At 45.5% G+C, this 18,146-nt stretch overlaps 1 protein-coding gene across 4 annotated transcripts in view; it reads left to right on the forward strand.

Annotated features, from left to right (window-relative positions):
• LOC141784837 (BAR/IMD domain-containing adapter protein 2-like) overlaps window positions 1-18,146 on the forward strand; it is a 68,718-nt gene that overhangs the window by 39,112 nt on the left and 11,460 nt on the right. For 3 of the 4 annotated variants that reach the window (XM_074662747.1, XM_074662748.1, XM_074662749.1), the window contains 5 exons: window positions 1,286-1,347; window positions 2,283-2,354; window positions 3,387-3,524; window positions 13,414-13,566; window positions 17,725-17,961. In XM_074662747.1, coding sequence (XP_074518848.1) covers window positions 1,286-1,347; window positions 2,283-2,354; window positions 3,387-3,524; window positions 13,414-13,566; window positions 17,725-17,961 — 662 coding nt within the window. Of the gene's footprint in view, window positions 1-766; window positions 779-1,285; window positions 1,348-2,282; window positions 2,355-3,386; window positions 3,525-13,413; window positions 13,567-17,724; window positions 17,962-18,146 lie in introns of all 4 variants that reach the window. The other variant, XM_074662746.1, reaches the window with a different exon arrangement.

The following is an 18,146-nucleotide window of genomic DNA, read 5'->3' on the forward strand; positions in this document are numbered from 1 at the left end:
GGTCAGGGAGGAGTCCAGGTGAGCTCAGGGAGGAGTCCAGGTGAGGTCAGGGAGGAGTCCAGGTGAGGTCAGGGAGGAGTCCAGGTGAGCTCAGGGAGGAGTCCAGGTGAGGTCAGGGAGGAGTCCAGGTGAGCTCAGGGAGGAGTCCAGGTGAGGTCAGGGAGGAGTCCAGGTGAGCTAAGAGAGGAGTCCAGGTGAGGTCAGGGAGGAGTCCAGGTGAGGTCAGGGAGGAGTCCAGGTGAGCTAAGAGAGGAGTCCAGGTGAGGTCAGGGAGGAGTCCAGGTGAGGTCAGGGAGGAGTCCAGGTGAGGTCAGGGAGGAGTCCAGGTGAGGTCAGGGAGGAGTCCAGGTGAGCTCAGGGAGGAGTCCAGGTGAGGTCAGGGAGGAGTCCAGGTGAGGTCAGGGAGGAGTCCAGGTGAGCTCAGGGAGGAGTCCAGGTGAGGTCAGGGAGGAGTCCAGGTGAGCTCAGGGAGGAGTCCAGGTGAGCTCAGAGAGGAGTCCAGGTGAGCTCAGGGAGGAGTCCAGGTGAGGTCAGGGAGGAGTCCAGGTGAGGTCAGGGAGGAGTCCAGGTGTGGAGCGGCTGAGTGGAGGGTCTGACTAACTTCCTGTCTGAGTGGTGTGTGTCTGTGCCTGGTTTCCTCGGGGTGGTTGGTCTGTGTCTCAGGTCTGTGCCTGGTTTCTCGGGGTGGTTGGTCTGTGTCTCAGGTCTCTGCTCCTCTGTCTTTGCTCAAACAGTTTTTTTGTTCCTTTTTTTATTGCTCATTCAGAGGAGGCAGCATGTAGGTATCTGAACAACACGCTCCTGCGTGGCTGCATGCTCCATCCTTTTCTTTCTGCTCTTTTTGTCTCTCTTTCTTTAACTTTGACTTTTCTTTTTGGTGTTTTCTTTTTGTTGCTCAGGTAAAACATGACCCAGGTTTTGTTTTCATCCTGCTCCTCTGTGTTGATCCAGTTTTTCAAACCTTCAGTAGATTTCTTCTCAGAGCTTCAGTTTCATCTTTTCTGTCCCTGCTGCATCCTGTCCTTTGGTTTGACGCCGTTGGTTTGAGGCTGTTGTGAGTTTTGCTCTGTCAGCATCACGACGGCTGCTTCATCTTGTCCATCGTCTCCTCCTCCTCCTCCTCCTCCTCTCTCTGACTCCATGCACCTGTCTCTCATCGTTCTGTGTGGCTGCATGGTCTTTCTGCACGATGTCAGTCGCCGTCTCAGACTGTAAAATCAGATTCCCTGTGCTCTCTCCTCTTCCTCTGTTGGTTTATTGTCTCTGTTCTTTGTCGTCTCTGCAGGGGAGGTGCTCTTTCAGATGGCTGAAGTGCACAGACAGATCCAGATCCAGCTTGAAGAGATGGTGAGCATGTGGCGGTGGTGGTGGTGTTGCTAAAAGCGGCTCCTCTGAAGCCTGGAGCTGAGGACGGGAACAGATTGTGGGCCTGTTGGTCTGGAGTCCCTGACGTCAGCGTAAATTCACTCTTTACTGTACTCCAGCGTCTCTGAGGGTGTTTCCAATCCTCTGAAAGCAGCAGCTCCACTTAAAAGCAGTTTGTTTACTGGTGATCAGAAAATTAAAGCCATTACACGCCCAAAAACATCCAGAGAGTCACCTCCGAGGAGCTGCAGCGCTCTGATGAGGAAATTGGCCAATTTGTTCAGCGTTAGGAGAAGATGTGAGGAGCTGCACAGATTTTATCTCCATGCTAAGTATTTCAGAAAAAGGTTTTTAAAACGGTGAGTGGACTCCTGGTGCAGGTGAGGGACGACCAGGAACAGGACGAGGATAATCTGATTCATTCAGCAGCAGCTTCACAAAAACCTCTGAAATATCCACAGCAAGGTTTTACATTTACAGGACGTGTTATTCATTGAGTCATCCTGCCACACACACACACACACACACACACACACACACACATAGGCTAATGTCTTTCATTTACATACCAGACGTCCTCTGCTCTCCTTCAGGGTGTGACGTTTCCGGCGACGGCACAAACACATTAAATCATCGCTCAAAAACAACAACCTTTCATTGTTGTAACGACTCTCTGTGGGTAAATCTGTCTGTGGGTGAATCTGTCTGTGGGTGAATCTGTCTGTGGGTGAATCTGTCTGTGGGTAAATCTGTCTGTGGGTGAATCTGTCTGTGGGTGAATCTGTCTGTGGGTGAATCTGTCTGTGGGTAAATCTGTCTGTGGGTGAATCTGTCTGTGGGTGAATCTGTCTGTGGGTGACTTCTCTCTGTGTTTGCTGCATTGTTTCTGAAATCCTTGTTTCCTGTGCCTCTTACAGCTGAAGTCTTTCCACAACGAGCTGCTCACAGAGCTGGAGAAGAAGGTGGAGCTGGACGCTCGCTACCTGAACGTAAGACCTTTCTCCTTCACAGAGTCACAGATTATTTCACCCTGCTGCTCCTTTTCCAGAAACTTCTGAAGGAGGATGTCACATTAACACAGTTCAGTTTCCTCGCTTGGTTTCATAACAGCTCCAGCTTCAACTGTGCTGAAGTTTTTAACTCTTAACCCGAGAAAAATCCTCCAACTCCAACTTCTTTCATAAACTGATTGACCTCCATCCACAGCGCCGTCGTTTCCTCCTGGAGGGTCCGTTATGAAACAGCCTACTTGATCCAGCGCTCACTCGAGCGCAGCTCCAGTTTTAGCCGCGCTCCTCGCCTGTTTGGCCTCTTCAGGAGTGGCGTTACGAGCGGCGCAGCGACGACCCTGCTCTCATAAAACAAAACGCACACTCTCCATAATTTCCCAGCGGCTTTCATCCAAACCACTGCAGCTCGTTACATAAAAGGCTTCCCACTCCAGCCGGTGTGTCATGAGTCAGTCTGAGAAAAAATGCAGAAGACAGAAAAATTCAACACGTATTCGTTTATGTTGATCAGTTGTTTGGACGAGGTCCTGAAACATTTCATAATCCAGACGGAGGATGGAGCAGCATGTTTGGAGCTCAGTCAATGTTTTTCTCAACATTTCTGCCAAAATGTTGTTTTTCAGGTTTGAATCTAAGATGTTGAATTTTGAGTTTTTATGTTTTTCATGTTTCTTTTCATTGAGCCTCAAACCTGATTCTCTACATACACGGGAAAAGTTTAGACTCCACAAAATTCTGTTAAACTTCTTCATCCTGCAGAACTGAACGTCTAAGCAGTCTGTGATACTGTTTAACTTTTTATCAAACTCTGTTTGCATGAACTCTGGATGCTGATACATCCTCAGCTGAAGTTTAAAACTGAAAACAAATTCATGCATGGACCCAAACCCACCATCTGCCTCCACTTCCCCAGCCCCACGCCGCAGCAGGCAGGAATGAATGTGCATGAGTGTTTGTGTGGAGGCTGACCTATCAGAGCTGTCCCTGCTGACTGTGTGCTGCCCCCCTCAGGCCGCGCTGAAGAAGTACCAGATGGAGCACAAGAGCAAAGGGGAGAGTTTGGAGAAGTGCCAGGCGGAGCTGAAGAAGCTGCGCAGGAAGAGCCAGGGCAGCAAGCACCCGTCCAAGTATGGAGACAAAGAGATGCAGGTCAGTGTGTGTGTGTGTGTGTGTGTGTGTGTGTGTGTGTGTGTGTGTGTTTGCTACAGTCTGGTTGTCGTTCAGAGTAAAGCAGATGTCTCAGCTCTGCGGCTCGTCGATGATCTCTGAGTGAGAATCAGTGACGGCACAAACATGATCCTGCTCTCAGTTTTTCATCGTCAACACGTTTCCTAACCCGCAGAGTCAGACTTTAACGAGCTGGTGGTGACTCCTCGTTGAACCGCTCGTCTCAGAGTGGCTCTCAGATGTTTCCCCTCCTCCTGATGGGATTTGAGCGTCGGTGCGTCTGATAATCCCAGGCTGCTGCTGGGGCTGATGGGATAGGGAGCGCTGAGCTGAATGGACCTCCAGCAGGGCGCTCTCAGGATGGATGCTGGGCTACGATGCTGCTCACGCTGAGAGACGGAGAAAGAAAAGTTTACGGCTCCGGCTCTGACACTGGAGGGGGTCTTTCCTCCCAAACAGAAACAAATCATGATGGGTTCGACTTTGAATCCCAGTTAAAAAGAGAAACATAAGAAAAAAAAAGGTGGTTTATAATCTCAGAGCGGCTCACCGGTGGTCGTCAAAATAAAACAGTGTGCTGATGGAGGGATTATCATTTTAGACCAAAATCATGTTTTCACTCAGGCTGTAAAGGTGTGTTTGTGCTGTAAACATCGGCTCTTTGAATGGAGGTCAATGTGGTGCCTGGTCCCTTTGGAGCCTGCCTCCAGTGGTCGCTTGAGGAACTGCAGTTTGTATCACTCCAGCCTTAGCGCCAGTTTTTAATACCTGTGTTTGGTGCTTGGTTTTGAAGAGACTGTGAGGAGGATCTGACTAAAGTAGACTGCAGTGCCACCTGTTGGCCTAGAGTCTCACACACACTGTGGTGAAGACGTCACTCTGATCGAGGCGTGTGTTTGTTTGGAAATTTTCTTTTTAACTCAACTTTTCTTTGTTCAAGTCAACTTTTCCCCAGATCCAGCTCCACGAGGTAAGGTATTCATCAACAGTTAGAGCTACACTTTGAAACGTGACAACAAGCTAACTTTGTCAGTTTGTAGCGTAGTTTAGCAGCTGCTATATTTCTCTCTCCTCACAGCCCGGTGCTCTGAGACGTGTCTGTAACGTGTAACGTTAGTGAATCCTGGTTCTGTCCTACCAGAGCTCATCTACCAACTCCAACCTCACCAAGCAGAGCTAACGTAACCTGGCTCTTCATTTTATTGATAGACTCTCAAGTTTTAGCCTTTAGCTCCTGTGTTAGCCTTTAGCTTGTGCTCTATCTCTCTCCTGTTTCTCTTTCTTCTGCTCTTCTGTCCTTTTTCTGTCTGACAGTTAGGCTCCAGTGTCCACCATCACTACAAAATTAATCACAGAAATCATAAAGAAATCGAAACTTCATCAGCTGGCGTGGTGTTGTCATGGAAACTTAGACGTTAGGGCTGAGGAGGTTAGGAAGTAGCATTTAGGAATAACCTGTATTCACACTCATAATCTGAAGTGTTAATTAGGATCAGGATCAGATAATCTAGAAGAGAAACTTTTTTCAGGACCACTCAGAAACTCCTCACAGGAACTTTAAAGTGTTGTATCGTAATACTTTGTGGTTTTATCTGGGACAAGTAAACAAATCAGTGTTTGATGTAAACAAAGGAACAAAGTGTTTACTCCAACTTTAAAGATGTTTCCTCTGAAACTGGTCCAGCGTGCCCCATAACTGAGTCTATTTCTGTGGTGTGATCAGCGTCCTCTCTTTGTGTTATCTAATGTTTGTTTGTCAGATCTGGGACAGCTGAGCGGGTTGAGTGAAGCTCCTCTCATGTCGAGTTATCTGCTCGAGCGGAGGAGTGAGGAGACAGCGCGAGTCTCCATCTGACAGGGCCCCCGTCTGTAGGTGTTGTGGTGACACAGAGTGGGCGTGGCCTCTTACACAACCTGCAGAGATGCTGCGGTTACGTCCAATCAGAGAGAGGGAGGTCTTTGTGCAGAGTGTGAGTGTTTTAACGTGCAGAGAGGATGAACTTTTATCCACTTCCTCCAAACAAATAACTGAAACTTCTCATCACACTCAGCTGACGTTTCTATATGAGGCTGCAACAAACTGAGAGAGCTGATTCTGTGACTCATGAGTTTGTGTTTTCTCTGTTTGTGCTCTGTCAGCTGGACTCTGATGTAATGCTAATGATTAAACTCACAATAGAGCTGGAGAATGGGGCTTTATCCCCTCATGGCCGTCTGCACACAGACACAACGCATCGACCTGCAGCCGGTCAATCTACAGGATAGAAAAAGTAGCATCCATGAAAAATGCAGCTTTACAGAGTCTGGATCTGAGTCTGGATCTGAGTCTGGATCTGAGTCTGGATCTGAGTCTGGATCAGAGTCTGGATCTGAGTCTGGATCTGAGTCTGGATCAGAGTCTGGATCTGAGTTACTCTGAGCTGCAGGATGGTCAGACAGGCAGAGGCAGAAATGGAGCAGTGAAGTTGGACAGTGGTTTCTAACAGCAGCTCACAGGAAACACGGGGACAGAGGTCAGGGGGATGATTGTGCAGCTCCTCCAGGAGCAGCAGGGAGGTCATCACGGTGTAAGTGTTAGTGTCTCTGCAAAGACGGCTGGCTGAGCCTGAGAGGAGCACCTGGGCTGGTCGTTATAAAATTGATTTGGAGAAGCGATGAGGAAGAGTCGGAGAGACTCAGACTCAGAGTCCTGATCCTCTGAGCCTTCAGGGTCCTCTGTGAGCAGATCTTCAGCTCTGAAACTTTACACCTTACTGATTTTAATCTGAAACACAAGGAGCTGAGTGTGTGTGTGCAATGAGTGTGTTAATGTATGCCTGAGTGGGTGTTTATTACCTCCAGCTGAAAGGTTATTATTTTATATCTGTCTGTCTGACGGATGCTGCAGTGAGTCACAGTTTTCCTCCGAGTTTCTCTGTGAAACTTTGGTTGATCTAAAGCCAGAAAATTCCAGTTCAGACTGCAGATGAAGTTTCTCTCTTTGACCTTTTCGTCTTCTTCAGCCTCATTTGGTTTCTGCAGTTGATCCCTCAGCCTTTACTGCCTCAGAAGGATTAGAAATGAGAGGTTTTTTTCTGCACATCAGGCAAAAGACGAGGATGGAGGAACAGCTTCTGTGTTCCTGCACGGGAAATAAAACTAAACTCAACAAATTCACAGAGAGAAATGAGCGTTTGCACTTCTGTAGCTTCCCCAAAGATCTGTCCTCTATTTTTTTACTGCGTCCTCATAAACTCCCTGTTCAGATCAGTTTGTTGTTCATGCTCTGAGGGCGACCGCCTGTGTCTGCAGGGAGCCAGACTCCTGCTGTGCATCGTATGGAAACTCCTGAAGCCAGGTCTTGGTAGGAGGAGGAGGAGGAGGAGGAGGAGGAGGAGGCACCAGCAGCCTGTGACAGGTTTTCCTCCACAAACAGTATGGTGCATGTGAAGGTTTCAGGGAACATTCAGGGACACCGTACTTTCTCCATCGGACCAGCTTTGAATGAAACGATGCAGCAGCAGAAATAAAAACCACACCGTAGATTTCAAACGCTCAGCATTCGCTCCTCTGGCTCATTGATGCTCATTGATTGATGTTAATATTAAAACCACGGGCGAGGGGAAAGTCACATTTTTACTACGGTGTCCCTCAGGGGCCATAAAGTCCGGACTGCTGTGTGAGCACAATCCACAGTCGCTGCGTTCGTCCTCTCATGATCCTTGGAGAAGTTAACGCTGTGAGAGGAGGCTAACGTTGGAGCCTCCTCCGACCTGCAGGATGTGTTATTTCCTGTTTGAGACAGAAAAAGATGGAGCATGTGAGCAGGTGGTGTTACATCATCACACAGGTCAGTGAGAGGACGTGTGTTGGTAGCTCAGGTGTTTATCAGATGTTTTATTTCTGCAGCTTCTCGTACAAACGAGGATCTGCTGCTTTTAACGACTTCCTGCGCTGAATATATTTTTGTCCTTTGTTTGAGGAAATCTGCAGCTTGAGCAGCTCAGACAAAACTTGCATCGTCTGACTTTTTGCTGGCACAATAATTGTTTAATAATCTTGTGCATTGTGCAGATTTATCATCTCTGAATCCAGCAGTGGCTGCAGCGACTGTGATTCATGTCTGCTGCTCTCCAGCTGAAAGTCAGGTGAAGTGGTTTTCTGAGACGTTACACCATGAGTCAGGGTTGGAGTGGGAGAGAAAGTCTTTCTGCTCAGGTTAAAGAAAGTGAGCTTCCTCTCCAGCGTACTGCTCATAACCTGATGTTTCAGGAGGAGTTTCTCCGCTCGCAGCCCGCTCCTCGTCAGCCTCACTCGATGCATTTATCCTAAACGCAGTAAAGCTCTGGTGAAAGTGTGTCTGCAGAATCAGGTTTGATGTAACGTCCTGTCCTCAGAGATGACTCAGAGAGGTGTTGACTGTACGGAGGAGCTGAAGTAGCTTCAGGCCACAAACACAGAAATCAATCCCACCCTGAGATCATTTCCTCCGAGCTGTCAGAGCCTCAGAGCCCGTTAACACATCGTCTCTTATTACTCTCAGCAGTCGGCGTGTGTCCTCTCCTCAGCCGGTCAGACTGAAGGTGTCCGTCAGTCTCTGATGTTTCGCTGCAGAAAATCAGGAAAGTCTGAATTCATTTCAGCGCTCTTTGTTTGTGCTGCAGACTCATGATGACTTTACAAACCATCACAGTGTTTCTCACGTTAGCTTAATCTGTTGATTCATCTGTTTCAGCCTGAAGCCCTGCAGCTGCAGCGTTTGTGGATCTGAGCATCTTTAATGTGATACTAGCTCCATAAACACTTCACACACACACACACACACACACACACACACACACACAGTGAGCTGGTAGTGCTCCTCGTCAGCAGAAAGCAGCTTTAAACTCAGGGTAAAGAGGAAAGCTTTGGGCTCGGAGCTGATGATTGGCAGCGACAGGAAAAGCTAATTAATGCTCGTATCAGAGAGCGATCACAACATGCAGCGGCTGACGTCTTCTCTCAGAGCAGATAATGAAAGCAGCTCAGCCGTCCTGTTTGAACACAGCTTAGCGTCAGTCAGAGGAGACCTGTTTACTTTGGAGCGGCGCTACCAACACTGACGACGCTTGTTTTTCAGGAGAAGGAACAAAAACTAACCAGAGAGTCAGGGTTTGAAACTTCCTGGGACACTAGTGGATGAGATGGTTGAAATACACCAGTTTTCATACAGACACTTTAAACCAGGGGTGGCCAACCAGTCAGAGACCAAGAGCCACAAAAATGACCGTGGTACTACGGAGAGCCACATCAATCAATCAACCAATCAATCACATTTATTTATACAGCACATTTAAAAACAACCAAGGTTGACCAAAGTGCTGCACAGTCTTAGAACACAGTCAAATAAAAGCAAGTTTTAAAAAATAAAATAAAATAAAATAAAAAATAGAAATAGAAATAAAAAATGTGTTCAAAGAGAATAAAAAACAGTAAAAACAACAAAAGACAATAAATAGCAAAAGAGGACCCTATAATAAATAGAAAAAAGGTAAAATCATAGATGTCTTGCTCAACTCGTATTAAAACACATCAACAAAATAACATAAAATGAAATTCAATGCATTTCCACTTTTCAAAGCCAGATTTACTGTGTCTGTGTGTTTCAATTCGTACTAGAGAAGAGAAACTGAAACTTAAGTATCAATCCCTCGCGAGCCACAGGTTGGTTTAAACCCCTGCTTTAAACCCAGCAGCAGTCACGCACCAAGAGGTTTTTATCCAAACACGCTCACAGCTTCCAAAATGTAGAGGAAAGAAGAACTTAAGGTTGTTTAACAATGATGCTATGAAACGAGCTAGCTAGTGATAGCTCAGAGGTGTTAGCTGTGGCTAATCGTGACTAAAAATAGAGTCCAGCTCTGGGATTTCTCTTATTTCTCCAGGAGTTTGAGGCCAAAGTTTTTGCGGACAAGACCTCAAAAACAACTTAACTCCAAATATTCAGCAGCATCAAACTTCAGTCACATCAGCAGCAGAAACCAGGAGTTCCAAAACAACTGCACAGGAGGATTATTACATCATTCCCAAGCTTACTTCCTCTGAAAACTTCTCCTTTACATTTTCCTCTGCAAACGCTCAAACAGACCCAGAATCAGGTTGTTCAGACACTCATTGATCGCACACCAAACCTCAGATATTTGATCTGTTAAACTTTTACTGTGAGGCTGATCCAGGCTGCAGCTGTCAGATCTGATGAGGTAAAATCATTTACTCATTTAACTCAAATCTGTCCTGATTTCTGTCTTTTTTCAGTCTGTTTATGTCGACACGTGAACTTTGGACCAAAAGCTGTGATATATGAAGCAGCTGACGTGGATCCAGGAAACTGTTGAATTCATCATCAGAGATTAGTCGATTTAATGCTGAGGAAATTCATGAGTTGCAGGAATAGAAGTGAACTTAATCTGACTTTATCACTGCTGTTAAAAAGGAAAATATAACTGTGTTTTATTTCTTTGGATTCCTGTGGGAGGAGGAAATTATTTTTCTGCAGAGATTTTTCGTTTCCTTTCTTGATCTTTCTCAAAGTATAATTATCTTTTTTTATTAAACCACGTGTTCCAGTCAGGAGCTGCTTCATCACACTGAAAATAACAATCAGGATTAATTTTTTACATTATTCAGATCAGAATTATTCAACAGGTTAATCCATAATCCCAGTTTAAGCTGTGATGAACGTGTGGCGTGCACATGGGTCAGGCTGAGGTGTGTTGACGCAGACAGACGGTGGTCTTTGCTGCGCTGCCTGCTGTAATCTTGCTGAGGTGAGGGTGTAAGTGCTGCACTCGTCCTCTGCTCCAGGTGTATCTGCTCCAGGAGATGGAGACCTCACGCTCAGGGTGAACGCTCAGGGTGAACGCCGTCTCCTCAGCGTCTGTTGTCACCTGTTTGGCCTGATCGTCTCAGAGCTTCCTTAAAGGTCACGCTCTGCGCTGTAATCATGAGCGATGCAGCCACAGGTGAGGAAAGCAGAGCGGAGCACCTGAACTCTGGGGTAAAGCACCTGATAATTTCCTCTGATGGCGGCTGAGTGATTTTGGGCTCAGCTTACAGAAATAATGCACTCCTAACCACACATAATGTGCTGCGTCCCCCGCCTCCGCCCCTCAGCCTGATGCTAACGCTGCTCTGACTGACGGCTCGCCTGCAGCCCACCTGACCTCAGCCAGCGGCCCTGTTGACCGCCCTCAGACCTGCGTGCTGTGTGTTTATGGTGGGCGACCTGAAAGCCTCTGCAGCCCTGTGTGAATCATCGTGGCCTTCGTCTTCCTCTGCCGCCGCCGCCGTGGCCCGTCGTTACTTAACGTCCTCTGTGGGTGATCGCTGATGTTCAGCCATTGTTCGCCCACATTCACAGCCTCGTTTGGCTCTTTGAAGCTGGGCTCTCTGGGAAATTATCAATGAACTGGAGCAGACGATTTCCTTGACCTCTTCTTCTGGGTCAGTTTGTATTTAATCCATCCGACCAATCAGAGCGCTCAGCACGGTCTCTGGGTATCAGCTGTGTTTCCTCCGAGTGAAACACCTTCAGCATCAACCACAAGAGGACTGCAGTCTGACCATCACCAGGGATGGGTTTAATTTGATCCTAGGAGAGAATAGAATAGAATAGAATAGAATAGAATAGAATAGAATAGAATACACTTTGTTAATCAGTTGTTCAGAAATTCAGGAGTCACAGCAGGAAACAAAGTGTAAAGTTAAAAAATGACGACAGCTTGGCCATTGTTCTCTCGTCAGCCTGGACACAACAAAAACTGAAATCTGATCAGGTGTTTTTGTCTTAAATTTTAGTAAAAACTGTCTTTTTATAGTTGATATGAGCCACATTCACTTAAACAGTTCAGAAAAATGTCTTATTTCAAGACTTAAGAGACAAAAATGAGGTCTGAATGTCTTGTAGCAGGTGAAAATGTCTGTTAGTGGGGTTAGAAAAATACGCTCGACGAGTGTCTGGAAATCAGAATAACGTTTTAATAAAAGAAACTTTCCTCGTTCCCCACTGGCAGATTGTTTTACTTGATAAAGAAATGTATTTGTTTTATAATTTGTCTCAAAATAACTTGAAATCAGACGTTTTTCAGGACTGGTCGGGTGCGTGTGGCTCAGATTACGTCTGAAAAGATATTTTTTACCAAACAAAAGAAAAACACTTGATCAGATTTCAGTTTTTTGCAGTGTATTCTGTCTGTTTACAGAAGATTAAATCTTTCCAACGTGGAGTTCATGTCCGGTGTTAGCCCTATCAGACTGTGACTAGCATGATGCTACTCTGCCCTCTGGTTTTCCCTCTGGCGCTGGGTTAGCACAGCTAGCTCCTCCATCTCATTGCATTCCCCACAACGATGGACGGAGGACAGATACCAACACGTCATCTTCACCTCCTCCTCCTCAGCTCATGGGGAACATGGGGTCTAGCACCATTTAGCATCATCATGCTACAGGCTGCTAACAGCTGATCTTAAACAGGGCGTGGTTTCATGTGGATCTCTGGAAACACACAGGAACAAAAAAGTGAAAAGAGCCTGAAAATTGAACCAGTTTGGTTGAATAAGAAGTGATGACAGGCCACAGATAGTTACAGCAGATAGATAAAAAAATGAAGAGAGAGCAACCAGCTGCCACCGCAGCGTCTGATCTACCAAATTAAAACATCAATAAGGATCAACCTTTTCATGTTGGAGCTCTCTCTTACCTTATTAAACGCTCATTATCGACGCCTCAGAGAGGTATTTTCTTACAGCGAGAGCAACCAGCTCAACAACCATTACACCGAGTGAATAACAGAGGAAGGCCACTTCAGAAAGCTCGGTGTGAGCAGAGAGGAGAGCTGTAACACAGCTCGGTTTGCACGGGAAGCTCCCTCTGAATCATGAAACCAGTCGCCTGAGACGGCTTGTGTTAAAGTTTAGCTTTAAAAATGAACAATTAATGATTTCTGAGCTCAAACTCTGCTACCTACACACACCAGAGGCCTCTGGCTCCTGTTTGACACTTTTTATGATCTCTGTGATTTTCTCTGTTTGTGAATTTGTGCTTAACTCTGTAGGTTTGGTTAAAACTGTGTGTGAGGCAGAAAAGGCTCTGATAGATGCTTGAGATAAACTTTAATCTCTCCATTTTCACACCTGTGTCTGCTGAACGCCTGCTGCTGCTTAAACCTCCTGATTAGAAACTGTTTCCTCCTCGTTTAGAGTCATTAAGTCACCATCAGCGGTTTGTTTATCTGCAGATTGAGCAGAGATAGTGTTTGCTCAGCCAGCCATGCATGACGCCGCGTGGGCCGATGACGAGCTCAGAAACAACCCAGGCGAGGTCGTTCACACCTCGCTCTGGATCCCAGCGCGTCTGACACCTCAGAGCGCCGTCCTACATCACCCAGACCGCGAGGATCTGTAAATACTCTGAGTTACATAAAGGAACCTGAGGACAGAGCCGGGCTCACCTGGACGATCGCTTCCTCCTGTTTCTGAGGAGAGATGAGTCACTGGAGGAGGAGACGGTCAGGGGGTTTGAAGGAGCGAGGAGCAGCAGAGGAGGGAGGAGGGGATTAGAAGGAGGTGTTTGAGGAAACAGAGATCAGACTTTTGTTTTAATCTGCCGTCTGCAGGTCTGAGCTGAGACGTTTTTCAAGCTTTTTATGAAAGCACAGTTTGTCTTTAAACGTGTCAGGACTGCGACGTGTGAGGCCTTGTTTAGAGAAGTCCTGAATCCATCAGACGCTGCAGACGTCAGTCAGAGCGTTGATTCACCTGTTTTCACAGAGATATTATTAGGGAGGGGCTCATTCAGAGAGGGGTCAAGTTTGGTCTTAACCAATGAGATTGTCTCCTGTGTCTGCCCTCTGCAGTACGTGGAGGCCATCAGCAACAAGCAGAGCGAGCTGGACAACTACATCGCTGAGGGCTACAAGAACGCCCTGTCCGAGGAGAGGAGGAGGTACTGCTTCCTGGTGGACCGTCAGTGCGCCGTGGCCAAGAACAGCAGCACCTACCACGGCAAGGTGAGACACACACACACCTTCACCTGAGCAGAATGAACAAACCACAGGTATCAAACCTCCTCACCAGCAGGTTCATCTCTTCTTTCTCCTTCTCTGTCTGAAAACTTCTCTGATGGTGTCAGGACTTCTGAGGCTGAGACCTCCTTTCAGGAGTTTCATAACACCAAGAAATGAATAAAGAGGTCTGATCCCGCCCACTCCCCCTCCCTCCCTCACTCCCTCCCTCCCTCCCTCGCTCACGCTGGGGAAATGTGAAAGTGGTGAAGAGGAGTGGGAGAGGAGGAGGAGGAGGAGGAGGAGAGAATGACCTACTTCTGTGAGAAACACTCTGTGTTCAGACTCAGAGCGTGGGAGTGAAAGTGTCTGAATGAGTGATTGATAGACGGAGGGAGGAAGCACAGAGCACAAACTGATAGATGATGGAGAAACAGCCGGAAAGGATTGAATCAGACAGAAGAAGTGATGGCGGTGTATGGTTAGGGATGGATGCTTTCTGTTATTTATGATATTTATGAGCTGCAACGACCAAACTCTGCCTCACACACGTCAAGTCTTCACGTTCGTCCCCATAGACTCCAGAGATTCAGACTTTAAATATTTATTTATTTTATTTAAAGATTACGCCCAGACTCTGTTTCTTTATTCATGCACTCCTGTTTGCTTTAACGTGTGTCGATACAAAACTGGACATTTTGAGTGAAGAGATATTTTATTTCAGTAACAATCTCCAGTGTGCAGTCAGTTTATAAAAGAAATGTAAAAACATGTCTGAACAAACATTTCCTCATAAAGAAAGTTGAACAAACTGTCAGTGAAACGGGAGCAGGCTGAAGCAGTGGCTCGTTTCTGTCTTTCTGGTACAATCCATGAAATAACCCAGAATAAAATAGACAGGTTTTATTTTAAATGATCTCATTAATCATTTCAGTCATCCCATAGTTTAACTCTTAAAACTAAAACACACCTGTTTTTAATATCAGTTCTCACACTATCTGTTTCAAAGACACCGAACCTTTAGTTTAATACTTTCTCTAAACTTTAAAAAACTTTTAACTCAGGTGGGAGCCTGTTCTTCTTTGCTCCAAATATTATTTTTAATTTTTTTAATTTTATAATATCTAAGAGTTTAAGGTGTGAGACTTTATAATAATTAATCAGAGGTTTTGTTTTCAGAAGCTGTATTTATTTATTATTTTGAAAACTCTTTTCTGGAGTTTAATTAAAGGGTCTACATGTGTTAGTGTGTATTTCCCCAAACGTCAACACAATATGACATTATTATTATTATTATTATTATTATTATTATTATTATTATTATTATTATTATTATTATTATTATTATTATTATTATTATTATTTTATTTTTTTGTTTTTTTTTATTACTATTTGCTCTCAGGGATCAATGAAGTATTCTGGATATAAGGGAGAAATAAACAGACATTTCTCATTCAAAAGTCACAACAGACTTAGATAGTGTCTATTTTATGTATTCTATATGTAGCTTTAACTTAATTCATGATCTAAAATTAATCCAGAGAATTTATTTTCTTAACCCCTTAAACTTTAGTTCAGTTAGACCTAACACCACCAAACACCATCAATTTTATTTTATTGTTATTTCATGATAACTTATTGACACTGATTGACCACACTTTAACGACGGCTGCAGAAACACGTTTATGTGTAACTTTAGGATCATATCTCAGCTTTAAACCCAGCTTCACTTAAACCAAAAATAACAAATGAGTATTTTTTAATCTCAGTTCATTTAAGATAAAACACTTTTTCCTTCCACTTCAGTAAAACTTCATTAAAGTATCTGAACTTTAACTGGAGATGAATATTTTAGTCCAACCCTCTGTGAAGCTGTTTTCAGGTTAAACTAAGACGTTAGGATCCTCAGAGACTTAAAGTCAAACCTGTTTGAATGACTCATCCTCTCCTCAAACAGAGGAATCAGTTTCTGCTCTGGATTTAATCTGATTTTAGAGACGATAGTTTTAATTTCTCTGCCAAACAAACTCAGAGTGAAACTGGAGGAGATGATGATGTGTTACATTTCAGCGCTTTGTTTACAAAGTGCAGAGAAATCAACAATCAGTAAAGTTGATTCCTGTTGGGTTGAGTCGTCCGGCGCCGTGTTTGGCAGTAGAAGAAGAAGAACGCCGCCGTCTGTTTGTTGATTATATCATCAGCGCGGTAAACACACTGACCCACCTACGCTGTACCCGGCCGTTTGGATGGTTAACCGAGGTCGCAGTGACTCATCACTTCTCCCAGCAGCAGGCCTCACACTCAAAGACTCTACTGCCCGCGCTCAGAAACACGCGCTGGATAAATCATTCATCCCTCGCCATTGATCCAGCCTCCTGTGAAAGATGAACGACCACGAGCGAAGCCGTTATTCTGAAGTCAGCGTGATAAAAACTCTCAGTCCCAGCATAAATCCCCGGAAACAAGATGCTCTCCCACTTAGGCTGAGTTTGCTCTACTTTCATTTTGTGCATGTGTTAATTTATTTCCCCGCCCACGCCGCGCTGCCCACCAACGCTCAGCGAGGCCAGACCACCTCAGAGCCGCTGCGTTTCTCCTGCTCACAGTTAAAGTGTTGGAGCAGCAGATTCTCCTCCAGTTTTCACAGCTCTGATTTATCCTCTGAGGGTGAATGAGAGGAGAGTCTCCTCTGTTTGTCCCTTCTTTCTTTCTCTGAGACGTCCTGCTCCCGTCTCTGAATGTGGCGCAGAGTGACGCCGTCTCCATCACCTGAGGGAAAGCCTGACCAGCTTCAAGTAACGCTGTAAAAACACTTTGATCGCCAACAACTGGATTTCTACAGATCAGGATAAGAGCCACAAAAATCTGACATTTCAAGGGCTGACATCTTCTCTACAGCTCACTCTGAGCTCAGGAAATCATAAACTTCTTAGTCAAATACAGAATTTGGATATTAAAGTAGAAAAACGAAGAATTTTAATCAGAATTGTGATGTTTTTGTTTGTAAGAATAATAAACGAACGGTCTCTTTATTTCCAGAGAATTCAACGTCTGAACTCTTTGAAGAGGAAAACAGATCAAATGTCGTAAACTTTGTTTTTAATCAAAACTTTCTTTTCAGAAATCTGATTAGTCTCAGAAATGTTTTGAAAGAGTCAGAAATCAGAGAAAACAAAGTCAGAGTTTTGACTTTTTTCCTAAGATGATGATTTGTCGAAGCCTGGTCAGACTTCTTGCTCATATCTCGGTTTCCGTTTAAAAAAATGAAATCTTAGAGAATTAATCCATTTCAGATGTTTTTAATGTTTAGGAAAGAAATCAAACTCAAACAGAGTGCAGACGGCCCAGTGCTCCAGGTCGAGCTCGATGAGGTTCGCCCTCGTGTGGTCGACCCGGGTTTGGGATCAGCCTCTTTCCAACCCGTCACTCCCACAGACTGTAAAAAAACTGGACGTCAAAGTGAGGTCTCCGCAAAAACTGCTCCCCCTGGTGGCTGGCTGCAGAATAGGTTAAAAAATCCATCTCCCCAGTCATTCCAGATGGGCTGTGGTCAAACTTTAAAACATAAAATCACCTGGTAGAAAAGTTTCTCACGTCTGATTGTTGAGGTGATTTGAAGATATCATTTGGCTGCTATATATCCAAGTCCTCTTTTTTCTGAAAACGTTCTTTTCCGTTAGTTATTCTAGGTCAAAAACAGTTTTTAGGACAAGTTTAACGGTGATTTACAGCTGACGTTCATGTGTATTTTTTTATGAATCATAAAAACGTCTGAAGGGAGAGCCAAGAGGAGATGAGAATTCAAAAAGTAAACTTTAATTTGTCACTCAGCTCCGCTCAGATTCTCCTCTGCTCAGACTCTGGTTGCCATGGCGACGCCTGTGACGGTGTGTGTTGGCTTCACAGCTGTACGATGGTAAAGGTGGAGCCACGCTGTCCACTCTGTGTACAGTCTACAGTCACTCCCTCTTTCTCCCTGTTTCCTGCTCTGTCCTCTTTGATCCCATTAAAGGAATAAAAGCCCAGAATGATCTTTGATTCCTCTCAGATCAATAATAAACAGAAGAAAATGTAAAAAGAGACTCTGCGTCAGGTTTATGTGTTTTCAGGAGGTAAACACAGCTAAAGCTAACATTTATCTTCCTCTTTCTCTCCGTCCTCCAGGGGAAGGAGCTCTTATCCCAGAAGATCCCCGTGTGGCAGCAGGCCAGCGCCGAGCCCAACAAACTGCCGGATCGGGCCATGTTCCTGGCCCAGCAGATGAGCGGCACAGGGGGCGCCATTCCTCCAGGGGCCCACCACCCAGGCATGCCCATCTCTGAGCCCATCCCCGGGGCCAAGCCTCTGCCTGTGCCCCCAGAGCTGGCAGCCCTCAGGGCCAGCGGGGGTCTGGGCCAGCAGGTTGGTTCCTCCACAGTCCTTAGACCCCATACTTAGTCCACCTGGGACCAGGACCCCCCCCACACACACACACTTAGTCCACCTGGGACCAGGACCCCCCCCTGTGCTCCTCCCAGAGAGCCTAGCTGTTATCAAATAAACCAGAGCTTTATATGACAACAGCTTTACCCAGGCCACGTGTGTGT

The sequence above is a fragment of the Halichoeres trimaculatus genome, unplaced genomic scaffold (genome assembly GCF_033239565.1).
Source record: "Halichoeres trimaculatus isolate MK-OKI-2021-1 unplaced genomic scaffold, fHalTri1.1 fHalTri1_scaffold_23, whole genome shotgun sequence".
In the NCBI taxonomy this organism is placed as follows: domain Eukaryota; kingdom Metazoa; phylum Chordata; class Actinopteri; order Labriformes; family Labridae; genus Halichoeres; species Halichoeres trimaculatus.